The sequence below is a fragment of the Triticum aestivum genome, chromosome 4D (genome assembly GCF_018294505.1).
Source record: "Triticum aestivum cultivar Chinese Spring chromosome 4D, IWGSC CS RefSeq v2.1, whole genome shotgun sequence".
Lineage (NCBI taxonomy): Eukaryota > Viridiplantae > Streptophyta > Magnoliopsida > Poales > Poaceae > Triticum > Triticum aestivum.
The window spans coordinates 93,785,054-93,803,153 of record NC_057805.1 but is presented as its reverse complement, the minus strand read 5'-3'; the positions used below and the strand labels follow the sequence as shown (position 1 = coordinate 93,803,153).

Below are 18,100 nucleotides of genomic sequence, written 5' to 3'. Positions count from 1 at the left end.
TAAAACAAACCACCACTTAAAGGTATTGTAATGAAATCATTATTTATTTATATTGGTGTTAAACCTACTATATTCCAACTTCTCTATGGTTCATAACCTCCGATACTATCCATAGATTCATCAAAATAAGCAAACAACACGCGAAAAACAGAATCTGTCAAAAACAGAACAGTCTGTAGTAATCTGTATCAAACGCAAAATTTCTGTAACTCAAAAATTCTACCAAAGTAGGACGACCTAGATAATTTGTTTATTGATCTACTACAATTGGAATCAGTATTTTATCACATTCTGGTGATTTTTAACAATTGTTTTCGTGAGCATAAAGTTTCTAATTTTTTTCAGCAAGATCAAATAACTATCATCCAAGAAGATCCTATAGGTTTTACTTGGCACAAACACTAATTAAAACGTAAAACCACATCTAACCAGAGGCTAGATCAAATATTTATTACTAAACAGAACCAAAAATCAAGAAACAAAATAAAATTGGGTTGCCTCCCAACAAGCGCTAACGTTTAACGCCCCTAGCTAGGCATGATGATTTCAATGATGCTCATATAAAAGATAAGAATTGAAACATAAAGAGAGCATCATGAAGAATATGACTATCACATTTAAGTCTAACCCACTTCCTATGCATAGGGATTTTGTGAGCAAACAACTTATGGGAACAATAATCAACTAGCATAGGAAGGCAAAACAAGCATAACTTCAAAACTTTAAGCACATAGAGAGGAAACTTGATATTATTGCAATTCCTACAAGCATATGTTCCTCCCTCATAATAATTTTCAGTAGCATCATGAATGAATTCAACAATATAACCATCACATAAAGCACTATTTTCATGATGCACAAGCATAGAATTTTTATTACCCTCCACATAAGCATAATTCTTCTCATTCGGGATAGTGGGAGTATCATAAGAGACTCGAATACTATAAATTGTTTCCACATTAAGAGAGTAATGTTCAGAAAAAGTGTAATCATAATCATGACAATTTTTATAAATATAATCATCACTAATTTTTATAGCATAAGTATCATCACAATAATCATCATAAGTAGCAACTTTGTTCTCATCATAATCAATTGAAACCTCTTCCAAGATAGTGGAATCATTACTAAATAAAGTCATGACCTCTCCAAATCCACTTTCATAATTGGCACAATAATATTCAACATCCTCCAAAATAGTGGGATCGTTACTTACTAAAGTTGACACTCTTCCAAACCCACTTTCATCAATATAATCATCATAAATAGGAGGCATGCTTTCATCATAATAAATTTGCTCATCAAATCTTGGAAGGCTAAAAATATCATCTTCATAAAACATAGCATCCCCAAGCTTGGGAAAAACATTAATTGTAGCAAATATATTCTCAAACTTGTCATTCTCATCAAAAATAGCATCCCCAAGCTTGGGCCTTTTCATATCATAAGCATAATCACTCTCATCATTAATAGTTTGGATAGCACCAATAGTATAGCAATTATCATCATCACAATGAGTAATAGGAGCAACATCATTTGGGAGGGATACCTTTCTACCTTTGCTTCTCCATCTTTTTCTTTTTCTTCTTCACATCATGTGTGGGTTTAACCCTCTCTTTTGAGCTCCTTATTAATGAGATTGGTTGAATAGAAGGCTCCTCCTCGTTACCTGATTCATCATAAGAAATAATAGGAGGATATTGGGAAGTCTCTTCCCTTTCATTAGTATTCTCTTCATCTTCTATTTTTTTTCTTGTCTTTATGTAATTGGCAATATAAGGATTTTCAATGCAATTCACCGCACAATACATAAAAATTCCTTCTTGATCAAAATCAAGAAATCTATCAAGATTAAATTTTGGAATACCCTCAGTTATACGTTTCATTTCTTCATACCCCAAAAGAAGACTAAGCTCTTTATGATGCTCAAGGGTAATCAAGTTATCACAATTTTTGGACACGATTTGATCATGAAACAAATAGCATTGGAGCTTTAAATGACCATGTTCATTGCAAAGTTCACAAGGATGGCGATAAATATTGAATCTTTCAGCACAATCATCTAGCCTTTCTTGCAACCATTTAGTTTCCAAATACTTATTCCTCTTGCAAAATCTATCTTCCCTATTTAGTGTGTACTTGCAAGCTCTATCTATTCCACAAAAGTTGACACGCTTATAAGAGACATTTTCATCATGACTAGTGCAATCATCATTAGTATCATGGATATTCAAAGAGTTCATACTAACAACATTACAATCATGCTCACCATTCAAAGATTTAGTGCCAAACATTTTAATGCATTCTTCTTCTAACACTTTGGCACAATTATCGGAATCCTTATTTTCATGAAAGATATTAAAAAGATGAAGCATATGAGGTACCCTCAATTCCATTTCTTTTTTGTAATTTTCTTTTATAAACTAAATTAGTGATAAAACAAGAAACTAAAAGATTTGATTGCAAGATCTAAAGATATACCTTCAAGCACTCACCTCCCCGGCAACGGCGCCAGAAAAGAGCTTGATGTCCACTACGCAACCTTCTTCTTGTAGACGTTGTTGGGCCTCCAAGTGCAGAGGTTTGTAGGACAGTAGCAAATTTCCCTCAAGTGGATGACCTAAGGTTTATCAATCCGTGGGAGGCGTAGGTTGAAGATGGTCTCTCTCAAACAACCCTGCAAACAAATAACAAAGAGTCTCTTGTGTCCCCAACACACCCAATACAATGGTAAATTGTATAGGTGCACTAGTTCGGCGAAGAGATGGTGATGCAAGTGCAATATGGATAGTAGATATAGGTCTTTGTAATATGAAAATATAAAAGCAGCAAGGTAACAAGCGATAAAAGTGAGCGTAAACGGTATTGCAATGCTAGGAAACAAGGCCTAGGGTTCATACTTTCACTAGTGCAAGTTCTCTCAACAATAATAACATAATTGGATCATATAACTATCCCTCAACATGCAACAAAGAGTCACTCCAAAGTTACTAATAGCGAAGAACAAATGAGGAGATTATGGTAGGGTACGAAACCACCTCAAAGTTATTCTTTAGGATCGATCTATTCAAGAGTTCGTACTAGAATAACACCTTAAGACACATATCAACCAAAACCCTAATGTCACCTAGATACTCCAATGTCACCTCAAGTATCCGTGGGTATGATTATACGATATGCATCACACAATCTCAGATTCATCTATTCAACCAACACAAAGAACTTCAAAGAGTGCATCAAAGTTTCTACCGGAGAGTCAAGACGAAAACGTGTGCCAACCCCTATGCATAAGTTCACAATGTTACGGAACCCGCAAGTTGACCACCAAAACATACATCAAGTGGATCACGTGAATATCCCATTGTCACCACAGATAAGCACATGCAAGACATACATCAAGTGTTCTTAAATCCTTAAAGACTCAATCCGATAAGATAACTTCAAAAGGGAAAACTCAATCCATTACAAGAGAGTAGAGGGGGAGAAACATCATAAGATCCAACTATAATAGCAAAGCTCGCGATACATCAAGATCGTGCCAAATCAAGAACACGAGAGAGAGAGATCAAACATATAGCTACTGGTACATACCCTCAGCCCCGAGGGTGAACTACTCCCTCCTCGTCATGGAGAGCGCCGGGATGATGAAGATGGCCACTGGTGAGGGTTCCCCCCTCCGGCAGGGTGCCAGAATAGGGCCCCGATTGGTTTTCGGTGGCTACAGAGGCTTGCGGCGGCGGAACTCCCGATCTAGGTTATTTTCTGGAGGTTTCTGTATATATAAGAGGTTTTGGCGTCGGGAACAAGTTAGGGGGGTCTTCGGGCTGTCCACGAGGTAGGGGGCGCGCCCAGGGGGTGGGCGCGCCCCCCACTCTCATGGGTAGCCCGGGACTCTTCTGGTCCATCTCCGATGCTCCGTGGGCTTCTTCTGGTCCAAAAATAATCTCCGTCAAATTTCAGGTCAATTGGACTCTGTTTGGTTTTCGTTTTCCGCGATGCTCAAAAACAAGGAAAAAACAGAAACTGGCACTGGGTCTGGGTTAATAGGTTAGTCCCAAAACTCATATAAGATAGCATATAAATGCATATAAAACATCCTAGATGGATAATATAATAGGATGAATACTTCATAAATTATAGATACGTTGGAGACGTATCATGCTGCGGCCTCTGAGCCTCTTGTTGTCGAGCCCATTTCTGTTGCCCGTCTAGCCTCCACCAACCAAGAACGTCGCCTTGTGATCCACGAGCCTACTTTCACAGAGGCTCCTGAAGATGAAGAAGTTCCAGCTGTTGACCCCATCACAGCTGAAGACATTGGTCGTGAAGACAATGTAGAAGATGATGAAGTCCTTCCTCAACTCGAGCACCAAATGGTATCATCGCCTGTTCTTACGAACAGCGAACTCATCAGCATTGGTCGTCCTTTGACGCCAATTGCTCAGGATGATTCGTGGGCCGATCACCACAGGCGTCGCCCGCATTCCGCGGGCTTCGCAAAGGCCCTAGGCCATAGGTCACCATGTCGAGCATTCCGGAAGGGGAAGCGCAACAAAGCTCAGTAGCACGTCAAGTGTTTCCTGAAGCCACCCCTACTGCGAATGTCTCTGAGTCTGAAGCAAAAGTTGCTGAAGACATTTCGGCTGCATCAGCCGATGAAAATCAAGAAACAAGAGAAGAAGAAGAAGAAAGAGTTGCCACACCCCCTGTCATGGAAGAAGTCATTCTCGAGGAGAATGTGACTATGCCCGACCCTCCTGTCATTGAAGACACAGAGGTTGAAACCACTGAGGCTGCCACCAACAATGATACTGAAGCTAATGAAGTTGTCATGGCTGAAGATAATGTGGAGCCTGAAGCCAATATTGTGCCTGAAGCTCATGTGCAACCTGAAGCCACAGTGAATGCTGAAGCCACTGTTCCATCTCCGAGGCCTCACACCATTGAACATGCCTTCAATCATGGACAGCTGGTCACTGTGAAATGGCCAATCATGGTTCCTCCCACTGCTCCCGGACCACAGTATGACTACCATGTGGAGCAGAGGCCTCAGGTCCAGAAGCCAAAACCCAGGCTACCCAGGCTTCCAGGTGCTGCAACCTCCCCAGGGTCTTTCTGCGTGAATAGCTTCAGGGAACACAACACATTCTTCGACGGCGCCAATAATCCTTATATGAAGCCAAAGATATCCTCTGATCGCTTCTGGAGCTATCTGCAGCGCAGCTATTACTCCTGCATTTCATATGAGGCCGAAGTAGGTGTAGCAGCATGAGCTTTGGGAACTCCTTCGGAGGAAGTGGTGCGAGATGCATCCGGCTTGAAGATGAGTGTTCCAGCTATGTCTTTGATTTCATCGTCTGGTTCGACAAATAGCAAATCAGTGGATGCAGAACCCTGAGGGAGCACATGGGTTAGTCTTCGGATGCGAGGTACTACAAATAACTCCAGGTAGTCATATTCTTTCTTGATGCCCTTAGCAGCTAGTTGTTTCCAAGAATAATGCTGCCTTAGAAGAGTCCAAGAGCGCTTCTTTTGCTCCTTCTCAAACAGAAGGGTTTGGCGAGCATAATTATGAAGCAGATGCAGTTCTGACATCAATTCCATCTTTTCTTTACAATCGAGCTTGATGTGGCTTTCTAGAGCTTGTTGAGTGTGAATGCAAATCTCATACAAAGATGGATTTTCTTCTCGTGGGATTTCAACCTTGGCTTTCTTAACTTTCGGAGCAGTCTCAGAAGCAGAAGCAGCGCCAGCAATATCAACAGGTGCCTTTCCTTTGCCAATACCCTTCACCATTCGGAGAGTGTCACGAACTGGTGGCATGAAAATTTTTGGCACATGAGGGCAGAGGAATTTTTCATCAAGCAGCTGCACAATAGCATACATGATCCACGGGGCATATGGCTTTAAATGTTAGAGTGCGACAATTGCAATGGACATGAAGATGAGCTCAACTACGGCGTGACCTCGACGAAATGGAGCTCATGGTGATGGCGGTGCTTGGCATTGGTCGTGGGCATGCTCTGGGAGGCTCTTGGGCGCGCCGAGGATGTCAGCGAGGTTCGCCTCGGTGAGATAGAGGGGGAGAGGGAGAGGGGAAAGCGGGGCTAATGGCTCATCGACCTCATCGTATTTTGCCGCCAACGGTGACGACAGAGGCGACGATGACGAGCTCGATCGTGCTGGCCTGGCAGAGATTCGGTGGGGTGGCAAAGGGGAAAATGAGAGGAAGCAGCAAGCTATTTAATGGGCGAGGAGTCTCAGTTGATCGAGCATGGGAGAAGGCGAGTGGGCGAGGTCGTGTGTGGCTAGAGGTTGAAGATGATGTGGGCGGGCCTTATTGTAAGGGAAAGAAAGAGAGGGAAGGAGTCTCAACCATTGGATTCAAAGGAAACTGGATGACTGCGACTTGTTTTGGCTGTGTACTGATTCACGATGAATGAGGGGCCATGTGCCGGTTTGGTTTGGGCTTTGCGCTGCGCATTGAGTGCTATATAGGAATGGGCCACTCGGGCGGGATGGGCTTGGTTTAGGTTAGGCCAAGAATTTCTATTTCTTTTTTATTTCCTATTTTAAAATTAATTTTTTTTGAAAATCAATCCATTTCAATTTGGAAAGTTCTACAAAATTCACAAAGATACAATATAATATTAAGAGCATTGAAAGAATATTTCCGGCCCAAATATTAAATAAAATACATATAATGATTTTATAAACTCTATTTGGGGCATTATAAATATTCCCTAAAAATTAATTTAGGGTTCTAAATAATTCCCAAAATATTTATTTTATGTCCAAATAAAAACCAAATAAAATTCAGAGGCTGCAAATCCTAATCAGAATTAACTAAGCTCAAGCAACATAAATAGTTTTTATTTAATCCTATGTGAATACTCCCTCCGTCCGAAAAAGCTTGTCCCTCAAATGAATGTATCTAGCACCAAGTTAGTGCTAGATACATCCATGTGAGAGACAAGCTTGGGACAAGCTTTTTCGGACGGAGAGAGTAGTTATCATTCAAATTATCCTAATCAGAACTAACTAAGCTCAAGCAACATAAATAGTTTATATTTAATCCTATGTGAATAGTTATCATTCAAATTTTAGAATTTTGTGATGTTTTTTGTTACAATCCACAAGTATCACACAAACATGGCACATAAACACGCGAATAAAACTATTTTTATTCATGCTGTACCAAATCATAGCGGTGTCAATGTAAGAATAAAAAGGCGATGAAATACGAGGGCATGATTCATCTGTCTCATAGAGCACACAAGCATACACGAGCAAGGTTTATATGTATTTAGTGAGATATTTTATATTTATAACTCGTCTCAAAGCGCCAATTTAGTGATTTGCGATGAAGACGAGGCCAAGTGGCATGTGCATATAGACCTGGTTCAATCGTGGTAAGTGGATTTAAAATGTCATATCTCCATTTTCCTAAGCTAATTTATTAGGAATATTGAAATAACTAGAGCAACGGGGAGGAGCCGCACAATTAAGAAGAAGAAGGTGTGGGACATCAAGTTTTAATCCATAAAATAACTTCCACCCCACATGATTCAAACTTGGGTCTGCCAAGGTGCACAACCGCGCTCTTGCCACTGAACCTAGATGCCCATCCACACCGAAATAACCTCTCGGGTTGATTTTCTTCACGTGGCGTGGCGAGTTTTTTCTGTGGTGTGGAGTTGTGTAGCTAATTCATCGTGCAAATAGAAACCACGTTTCCCGCTTGATGTAAAGGAACTCATATGGAGTTGGATCACATCACAAAATGGGGCGTATTCATATGGAGTTGGATCACATCACAAAATGGGGCAATTCATATGGAGTTGGATCACATCACAAAATGGGGCAATTCATGTCTCTGAGCATGAAAACTGAAATATTGGAAACCAGAATTAAAGAGGATAATGTGGCTGCTCAAAATTTCAGCTCAACTTTATTTACGTATAAAAAACCGGCCGGCCAACTGTAGCCCACGTAGTTCTTCGAGGACTTGTCCGTAAAGAAACCAGGCACCGTCTGTCATGTATGGATGGATGACACTCCTAGTAGATCTTTCCTTTTTATTTTTTTAAGTCGTGATCTTTCCACCGTTCCTCGTGCCCAGCTGTCTGTTCTCCTTCGATGGCACTTTCCACAAGTGGCGTCCGAGACCAGCCAGCAGCCACTAAAATACTCGGGCAAAAACGAGAGGCCACCAGCTCCCGGCGAAATATCCCCGTGAAAAAACCAAAATCGCACCAGAAATATCACGCCCGAAACACTTCAGGTTTCACCCACACGACACTCCACCCCAGAAAAGCACCCCAACCGAAAACAAACCGGAGCAGTGGAGGAGGGGAGGGAAAAATATCTGCCGGCGCTCGTGGGTATTATCTGGCCCATTTCCACCCGTCCCTTCGATCCTCTCCCCCCCCCCCCCCCCGCGTGACGTGGCACGCCGGGCTGCAGATATTTTCATCCGTTCCCCCCTCCCACGACGGACGGCGACGAGGAGATGTCCCCCGACGCCGACGCCGGTGAGCCGGCGGCCGCGGCGGCGGGGGCCGGAGGAGGGGCGGCGCGCGGGGTGATCCGCTGGGACGAGATCCTGCCGCGCCGCTCGCTCCGGGTGCTCCTCGTCGAGCACGACGACTCCACCCGCCAGGTCGTCACCGCGCTCCTCCGCAAGTGCGGGTACCGCGGTGAGCCAGCCTTCCTTCTTCTAGCTTAGACGCGCTCGCGCTCGCGCGGCCAGCCGATTTTCCTGCTGCTGAATTGGGCTCTGTGTTTCTTCTCGGGAGGTGACGCCAGTGGCGGCGGTGGCGGACGGGATGAAGGCGTGGGAGGTCATGCGGGGCCGCGCGTACGCCTTCGACCTCGTGCTCACGGAGGTCAACATGCCCACGCTCTCCGGAATCGACCTGCTCTCCAGGATCGTCGCGGCAGACGAGTGCAAGAACATCCCCGTTATAAGTAAGACGCCGGTGTCCGACTAACGCTTCATATCAGCTTGAATTATCATCAGCGGCGTAAGGGTCAGGACGATCTGGCAAACATACTCGATTTCGCTATCTAGCAGCTACTTTAAGCAGGGGATTCAGCTATTTTTATATGCTAATTGCTTAACTGTGTAGGCTGGTTTTTGTGTGTGTCTATGGTCATACTGCTCCTGGATAATCGGAACTAAATTCAAATGGATTTGGCGATCTGCTTTAGTTCCGTGTCGGCTACCTCTAGTCAGTGTCTGTCTCTGCACTCAGTTGTAACTGAATTACCGTTGTCGTTGTCGTTGTCGGATTCTGCTCGAGTATCGCTATGGGTATGCTCCACGTGTCGTGTTTCTGAATCTTTTTAACAGATTTGTCTTGTGCGGTATCTCTTGATAAATAAATTGGCAGCTTAATTTTTGTGCAATTTAGGGGATCAGAGCAAGTTTTTTGGCAGAATGACAATGGTAGTTATGAGTACTTTTTAAGCGAATTGTCGTTAAAAATATGTTTGATTGGGATTGAAGGTCTAACTTTACATGGGTACACCTTTAATAGGTAAATGGATATTTTAAGGTCCTAATTAGGTACCCCCTCCGATCCATAATAAGTGTCGTGGTTTTACTTCAAATTTGAACTAAAACCATGACACTTATTATGGATCGGAGGGAGTAGCTTAATTGAGGAACCATACTATTTCATAATGTGCGCAACTGCCTATAAATGGATATTTTTTAATGCTAATTGCTTAATTGTGGTTGGCTGATTTTCTTTTGTTGTCTATATGGTTACATATGGTACTGCTCCTGGTTAATTGGAGCTAAATTCATATGGATTTGGCGATCTGCTTTAGTCCCGTGTCGGCTACCTCTAGTCAGTGTCTGTCTCTGCTCTCAGTTGTAACTGAATTACCGTTGTCGTTGTCGGATTCTGCTCGAGTATCGCTATGGGTATGCTCCATGTGTCGTGTTTCTGAATCTTTTTGACAAATTTGTCTTGTGCGGTATCTCTTGATGAATAAATTGGCAGTTTAATTTTGGTGCAATTTAGGGGATCAGAGCAAGTTTTTGGCAGAATGACAATGGTAGTTATGAGTACTTTTTAAGCGAATTGTCGTTAAAAATATGTCTGATTGGGATTGAAGGTCTAATTTTACATGGGTACACTTTTAATAGGTAAATGGATATTTTAAGGTCCTATCCATAATAAGTGTCGTGGTTTTACTTCAAATTTGAACTAAAACCACGACACTTATTATGGATCGGAGGGAATAGCTTAATTGAGGAACCATACTATTTCATAATGTGCGCAACTGCCTATAAATGGATATTTTTTAATGCTAATTGCTTAATTGTGGTTGGCTGATTTTCTTTTGTTGTCTATATGGTCGCATATGGTACTGCTCCTGGATAATTGGAGCTAAATTCATATGGATTTGGCGATCTGCTTTAGTCTCGTGTCGGCTACCTCTAGTCAGTGTCTGTCTCTGCTCTCAGTTGTAACTGAATCACCGTTGTCCTTGTCGGATTCTGCTCGAGTATGCTTCACGTGTTGTGTTTCTGAATCTTTTTAACAGATTTGTCTTGTACGGCATCTCTTGATTAATAAATTGCCAGCTTAATTTTGGTGCAATTTATGGGATCAGAGCAAGTTTTTTTGGCAGAATGACAATGGTAGTTATGAGTACTTTGTAAGGCTACTCATAGTGGGGAGTATCATATACTAGTATCATATCATGCATATGATACTAGTGTATGATACTACCTTCATAGTGCATAATATGCTAGATTAGTATCATATATGATCTTATTTATTTCCATGCATGACACGTAGTAGCATAGCATTTATTATGATGCGGTATCTACCTATGTTACTCTAACTCTCTCTCTCTTCTTTAATTGTCTGCCACATCAGCATGTTTACTAGTCCCAAGTGCATGATACTAGCTAAGATACCACCACTATGGCTAGCCTAAGCGAATTGGTGTTAAAAATATGTTTGATTGGGATTGAAGGTCTAACTTTACATGGGTACACTTTTAATAGGTAAATGGATATTTTGTGGTACACTTTTAATAAGTACACTTATTTTGGATCGGAGGGAGTAGCTTAATCGAGGAACCATACTATTTCATAGTGTGCCAACTGCCTATAAATGGATATCTTTTTAATGCTAATTGCTTAACTGTGGTAGGCTGATTTTTTTTGTCTATGGTCACATATGGTACTGCTCCTGGATATTTGGAACTAAATGCAAATGGATTTGGTGGTCTGCTTGGGTCCCGTGTCGTCTACTGTTAGTCGGTGTCCGTCTCTGCTCTCAGTTGTAACTGAATTACCGTTGTCGTTGTCGGATTCCATTCGAGTATCGCTATGGGTATGCTCCACGTGTTGTGTTTCTGACTCTTTTTAACAGATTTGTCTTGTGCGGTATCTCTTCATGAATAAATTGGCAGCTTAATTTTGGTGCAGTTTATGGGTTCGGAGCAAGTTGTTGGCAAAATTGATATGGTAGTTATGGCTACTTTTTAAGCGATTTGACGTTAAAAATATGTTTGATTGAGATTGAAGGTCTAACTTTACATTGGTGCCATTTTAATAGGTAAATGGGTAGTTTAAGGTCCTAATTAGCTAGTTTAATTGAGGAACCATACTATTTCATAGTGTGTGTAACTGCCTATAAATGAATAAATGAAGACCTCAAGTTTCCAAAAAAAAGGTTGCTAATTTTGAAATTAAATTAATAGTAGTTCAGTTCGCATGTTCAAAATAGTGGGAAGAGAGCAATCACATCGTTGCTAAGATGCTAAGTGATTATTGTATATGATGCTATGGATATACATAAGTAGATGCTATGTATCTATACTAAAATAACAAAAAAGTCTCGCACTACACGTGAAAAATGCATGGTCCTGCTACACACTATGTGATGAGTGCATTCAGGGGAATGCAATCACTTTGCCCCTAATACGACAAACACGTAAGCAGCCAGGTGGCATAGTGGAGTGATGGGCGTATTGCTGACGTTAGTAACGAAGTGTGTAACATGAGATGTCTTAAATTAGAATACTCTTGGACTCAATATTCACTTCATTGGTTATCTGTGCAGTGATGTCATCCCAAGATTCCATTGGCACAGTGCTAAAGTGCATGCAGAATGGGGCAGTGGACTTCCTTGTGAAGCCAGTGAGGAAGAATGAATTGCGTAATTTATGGCAACATGTGTGGAGGCGGCACTCGGTAAGTCCTCATTCAGGAAGTCTTTCCGAATGTTTTCTTTTGCAGCCTGTGTTATGGGGAATGAATGATGGGTCCCATTTTGAGGACTTAAGAAATACCTCGGATAGTACCACAATCTCTTCTACGCACAATAATGCTTTCTTCAATTGTACTATTTGTTCTACATCTTTTAGTCATTTCTGATACTTTTTTAATGCATTTTCCTTGAAAATATTATCAACTGTATAATGTGCACTGATTTTGGTTGTGCAAGATTACGAGTGCTATATTGTTGATGCAGTTGTATAAGCTTTTAGCAAATAGGAATATTTTTTTGTTTATCCTAGCTTTCTGAGGTGTAATTAGGCCTTGCACATTCCATTTCAGATGAATAGCCAATTAAATGCATCAGAAAACAATGCAGCCAGCAACCATATAAGTGTGAATTCTGGTAGCGGGTCGAAGACAGGAGAAAACAGCGACGAGGAAAGTGATGCTCAGGTGAGCAACTGAGCTGGCTTATACCTTATTTGTCTAACTGATATCAAAGTATGACTAGAATGGCATCACTGTAGCCAGCACTTTTTACTGAAACCTTAGTTTATCATAATCTTTAAAGTTCTGGTTACTCTTTTTAATTACTTCTAACATGATTATCAGAGCTCTGGAAGCAAAAGGGAGACTGAAATTCAGATTGTTGAGAAATTACCGGAGATTGTGACACATAATGGGGCAAGCTCATCCAGAGAACTAAAAATACAGAATGGGCCTTTTGATAGAATAAACACAAAGGCACTTGCATTAGAGGGTACTGATGGTATGAAACCTACATATGCTTCTCTGTTATTTGATGTTCTTGTGCTCGGTTTATTGGCCATCTAGTGTGTAAATTGCGCATCTAATAAGTGTGATTTTACCTTGTGTTGTGTAGATGCTCCAAGTGGAAATGCATGTGGCACCAGTAAGCCGCAAGTGTTTTCAGCTGAGAAGAATGTGCATTCCAAGTATCTTCATGGCATTACTTCTGCAAAGGTTGCTGGACAGATAATGGACAACGCCATGAGGATTGCTGATGCAAGTTCATGTCGTCCAAGTGATCCTGGCAAAGATCTTATGGCTACTGCCCAACCAACATCTAGCAAAAAATGCAAATCTCCAGTCACAAAGAATAACGCTGTCAAGCCTGTCATGGAAAATACCCTTCATGAAAATTCAAAGGGTGCTGCGATCGGCCATCCCCAGCCTTGCCCCTCTCACTCGCTGGATGTCAACTTAGGAAAGCAACAACGTTCTGATGGTCATGTGAACCAAGAACTGAGGGATAAGGATAATTTTAATCACTCAAATTATTCAGCCTTTTCAAGGTACTTACATGTTCATTATTTTAAATTTTGATCCAAATAATTTTGGCTTGGAATGGTCATTTATTTCATTGAGAACACTGTTTTCATATTTTAGACCCTGAGGTTGATATTAGCAATTGCTTGCACATATACCCTGTGCAATTCTGATTAGCGCTCTATTATGCATGCTCTCACATGCTTTGCAACATGACAGGTATGGCAATAAAAGAATAGAGCCATCAGCTAAGCAACTGTCTCTTCCCTCCGTCCACTTAACTTATCAAGAATCTGTTTATGACAAGAATGTTCAATCTAGTGGGGCTTTGCCCTCACATGAACACCATACATGCAAGATTACAATGCAAGCTCAGGCTCCTTTGGACAGTTGCACAGTGGGTCCTGCCATCCCGTCTTCAAGCAGTGCAAGAGAAGATGCTGGCACAAGCAGTTCCTCCCCTAGAAAGGACAATTTCGGTCATCCTCCGTATGGCTTTATACCTGTTCCAATTTCTGTTGGTGCTGCTATACCGTACCAGTACAGTGCAATTATGCCGCCGATATACTACACACAGCCTTCTTTTATGCAATGTGATCCATCTGGCATCAACCAGATGGGAATTCAGCATGCATATCATTCTAGTTACCATCAAAATCTTGGTAAACCGTCAGAGATTGATGAACACAGACAGCTAGAAGAAAATCAGCGGTTGCATCATTCAAGACAAATTCTCCAAGAATCGGGAGAACCTATTGACTTGTTGAGAGCTCATGCAGAGCGCAATAACCAGAGTGCTAGTTGTAGCCAGGATATCCGTGGATGGACTGTGAGCGGTGAAACTGATACAAACACCAACGCAATAATTGCCCCAGAAAGCGGCAATGAGAGTGGCATCCAGAACTTCGGTTACAATGGACTGGATAGTGATCGGTCTCGTCGTGAAGCTGCCTTGATGAAATTCCGCATGAAAAGGAAAGATAGATGCTTCGAGAAGAAGGTATTCTGTTTGACAAACCTAAATAGTCTGCAAATTCACAAATCATGTATGCGCACTTGTATATTCTTTTCGACAAACACTTGGTTTTTCTTACGGCTATTCCCTTTTATCTGTCTACCTTTCGCTCTACAGGTTAGATATCACAGCAGGAAGAAGCTTGCGGAGCAAAGGCCAAGAATCAAAGGGCAGTTTGTGAGCCAAAAACTCAAGTCAGCTACAACAACGGAAGATGCGGAAACAGACTAGTGATGTTGTTAATCCATGACTGTACTTTTGATGCTTCGCTTCCCAGGCGAGGGAGGAGAACTTAAAGTATAACTGGCAAGAGTGAAAGGCTGGCAAAAGTTTTCCTTCCAGGGTTAGCCTTTTGTACAAGTGTTCCGTGTACTCCTTTGTCGGTTGTTTATTGACATGGTTTGCCTGTAAAGTGTCGAATTGAAAGCCCTTTGGGGGGATAGGAAATCAATGCAGATATTCAGATTTTCCGTCACATGTTTGTGGTGTGTTACATCCTTACAGTACGACGCGGAGGAATTGATCCCGAGCTCATATGCTCCCGCATGAACAGTAAAATTTAAAAAATATCGAAAAAAATTCAAAAAATTCCAAATTTCTTTTGGGAGAAACATTGACAAAAGTTCTAAGTGCCTGCAAAAGAGGTAATAGCACGGCAGGTTCATGAACTTGTCTTGCATGTGATACTTTGGTCCTTAAACTTGTAAAAGCTAACTATGTAGTCCTCGAACTAGTCTTAGATGTGCATGTTTAGTCCTGGGCCAATCAGGAGCAGCCAAGTGGAGCCAGCCGGACGGGTCCGGTCGTCGCTGGCCATTTTGCAGATACCCCCCTGACGTTTTGTCAAATAAACCGCTGGCCTCGCTCCTTGCCTGCACCCAGAGGGGCCACGCGCGGCCACGACGCCCTGGCTGTTCCTGTTCGGGGATCGAGGCGAACGGTGGCTGGGGTGCGTCCGCCGCCACGGCCGTGCACGCGCTCGACACGCACCGGTGGCGCTGGGTCGGGGCGGCCCCGCTCAAAGGTAGGTTCTTGTTCTCCGTCGTGGGCGTCGGGGACGAGCTCTACGTTGTCGACGGCCGCTCCGAGGGGTCGAACGCCGGCTCTGTTAAGACCAAGACGTAGAAGGTAGTCATTGTGTCCAGCCCCCTCATCGGCGCGACCGGCCCGGTCACGGCCGGTGCTGGGGGTGTTTGAGATGTTCGCCAGTCGCAGCTTTGTGCACGCCCGCGTCGAGAAGCATATCCGGCGCGCCAACACCGGCGGCAAGTTCCGGCTGGGAGGCACCTCCGCCGTGTACGAGGACCCGCATGGGCTCTCACTTCGGTGGCTCCGTCTCAGGGATGTACTGAACGAGGACACCAATTCCACTGGCCCAGCTCACGGTCACGGCAAGGTTGCCAAGCAAGAGAAACATCCAGCTCAGGCAAGGCAAGCTCTTATCGCTGTGGGTGGCCGAGGGCCATGGGACGAGCCCCTCGTGGCCGGCGAGATATACAATCCAATGACCGACAAATGGGTCGAGATCGCCTGGTTCCCCACCGACGTTGGCCTGGCATGCTCCGGCGACGTCTGCGGCGACACGTTCTACGTCTACTGCGAGTCCGACATGCTCGTCGCCTACCATCTCGACGCTGGCTCATGGTCCGTCGTCCAGACGTCCCGGCCGCCGCCACGGCTCCGAGACTACACGCCGGCGCTGGTCTGCTGCGCGTCCATGTTCATGCGCTGCGTCTCGTGGTGTGACCCGGCGAATAGAAGGGACAAGGTGGTGCGGAAGGTGTTCGAGATGAACCTCGGCTTGACACCGCTGCTCCAGTGGACCTAGGCGTCCGCGCACCCGGACGCACCCATGGATTCCAACAGTGTTCGCCACCGGCCAGGATAGGATCAACTTGTAGAGATGTTCAGAATCTTCGGCAAGATCCTTGACTTCGCGACGGCTTGCCGGGTCTCGGGCAGCGAGCAGAGCTGGAGCTGCATCGGCCGGGAGAACGCGGCCGCCATGGCCGACGCCATGTCCTGCCGGCTGAAATCCTTGGCCGTGCTGCTTCTCTGAAGATCGCCGATGTGTACTCTGTTTTTCTTTTCCACTTACACTGATGATTTGTTTGTTGCCATGAGCTGCTGATTGATGTGCAGCTCGGTAAAGCCATTCCATTCCATTGCATTGCATTGCCTGCTGTGATTGTTCATGCTGAGTTTGTTCAATATGATTTGAAGAGAGAGAGAGAGAGAGAGAGAGAGAGAGATTGTTCAAACTTCAGAGACGAAGAGCAGCAGCGTCCAAGAGGTGCGTGAGGATCAACTGTCCGACATCAGCAGCCAGGCGGCGTCTAACAACGAGGCATCCAACACCTCCTCCCGCCCCAAGCTCGCCCTCGACCTGTCGCTCACCGTCACCGCCGCCGACACCACAACCGCAAAATCGAGCACCACCGATAGGACCGGCGGCGGGTGTTCACGTGCAACTACTGCCAGGGGAAGTTCTTCAGCTCGCAGGCGCCGGGCGGGCACCAGAACGCGCACCGGCGGGAGCGCACGCTGGCCGGCGTGCGGTGCACCAGCTCGAGGCCTACCCCTACGGCTACGCCGATGTGCCCTCCCTCCAGCTCTATGGCTCGCTCGTGCTGTACCCCATCGGCATCAAGGCGCACGCGCCGGTGCACCCCGCGGCGGCGCAGGCGGAGCGGCAGCAAGGAAGCCGCCTCCCTTGCTGCGCCGGCGTTGCTGGCCCCGATGCCGTTCCTCATGGGTGGCGACGAGGAGGTCAGCTTCGGGTGCCCCGACAGCTTCAGGCCACCACCGGCGTGCTCCCTCTCCTCCACTCCGGCCACAACCTGGGGCTTGGGCAGCAGCGGCAAGCCGACGAGGAGCCTGACCTGACGCTTCAGGTGATATCCTTTGACAGCCACGAGGTATACTGCGGGTTGAAATCAACAGAAGGCAGGGGGCTAAATGCAAAATGCACGACGCTGACCGGCTCGGCCGAGCTGGCTCCACATGGCTGCATCTGATTCGTCCAGGACCAAATTTGCACCTTTAGGACAAGTTCGAGGACTAGATAGTTTGCTTTTGCAAGTTTTAGGACCAAAGTATCACATGCAAGACAAGTTCAAGGATCTGCGGTGCTATTACCTCCCTGCAAAAATTCGTCGTGAAATCACATTCCTAGAAGGCATGGCAAAAAAAAACAAAAACAGTACTCAGAAAAAGCTATTTTCAAAAGCATTTTGAAGCACTGAATTTTTTTTTGCCACGCTTTACAGGAATGTGATTTCATGATAAATTTTTGCAGGCACTTAGAACTTTTGTCAATGTTTCTCTCAAAAAAAAGTTAGAATTTTTTGATATTTTTTCGATTTTACTGTTCATGCAGGAGCATATGAGCTCGAGATCAAAAGATGACTTTCGCTTACAGTAGCTCTAGATTATAGTCAGTAAGCCTTGCTTCCTCACATGAGCATGCCCAATGTAATTATGCTTTCCTTACGAAAGTGATCTTCTGAGCGCGAGCACAGGTGCGCTCGGTATCCTCCCCGCTC

The 18,100-nt window shown here is 44.2% G+C and overlaps 1 protein-coding gene and 2 pseudogenes across 1 annotated transcript; all 3 read left to right on the top strand.

Annotated features, from left to right (window-relative positions):
- Nucleotides 1-8,406: 8,406 nt before the first annotated feature.
- Nucleotides 8,407-15,030, top strand: LOC123096439 (two-component response regulator-like APRR3). The gene is made up of 8 exons (XM_044518184.1): nt 8,407-8,699; nt 8,809-8,970; nt 12,093-12,223; nt 12,590-12,703; nt 12,863-13,019; nt 13,134-13,566; nt 13,760-14,540; nt 14,673-15,030. Exons 1-8 carry the CDS (start codon nt 8,513-8,515, stop codon nt 14,784-14,786), a joined length of 2,079 nt encoding a protein of 692 aa, XP_044374119.1. The 5' UTR covers nt 8,407-8,512; the 3' UTR covers nt 14,787-15,030.
- On the top strand, nt 14,802-16,780 carry LOC123096739 (F-box/kelch-repeat protein At5g42350-like; annotated as a pseudogene).
- LOC123096738 (zinc finger protein 7-like) lies at nt 16,624-17,572 on the top strand (annotated as a pseudogene).
- Nucleotides 17,573-18,100: the final 528 nt, after the last annotated feature.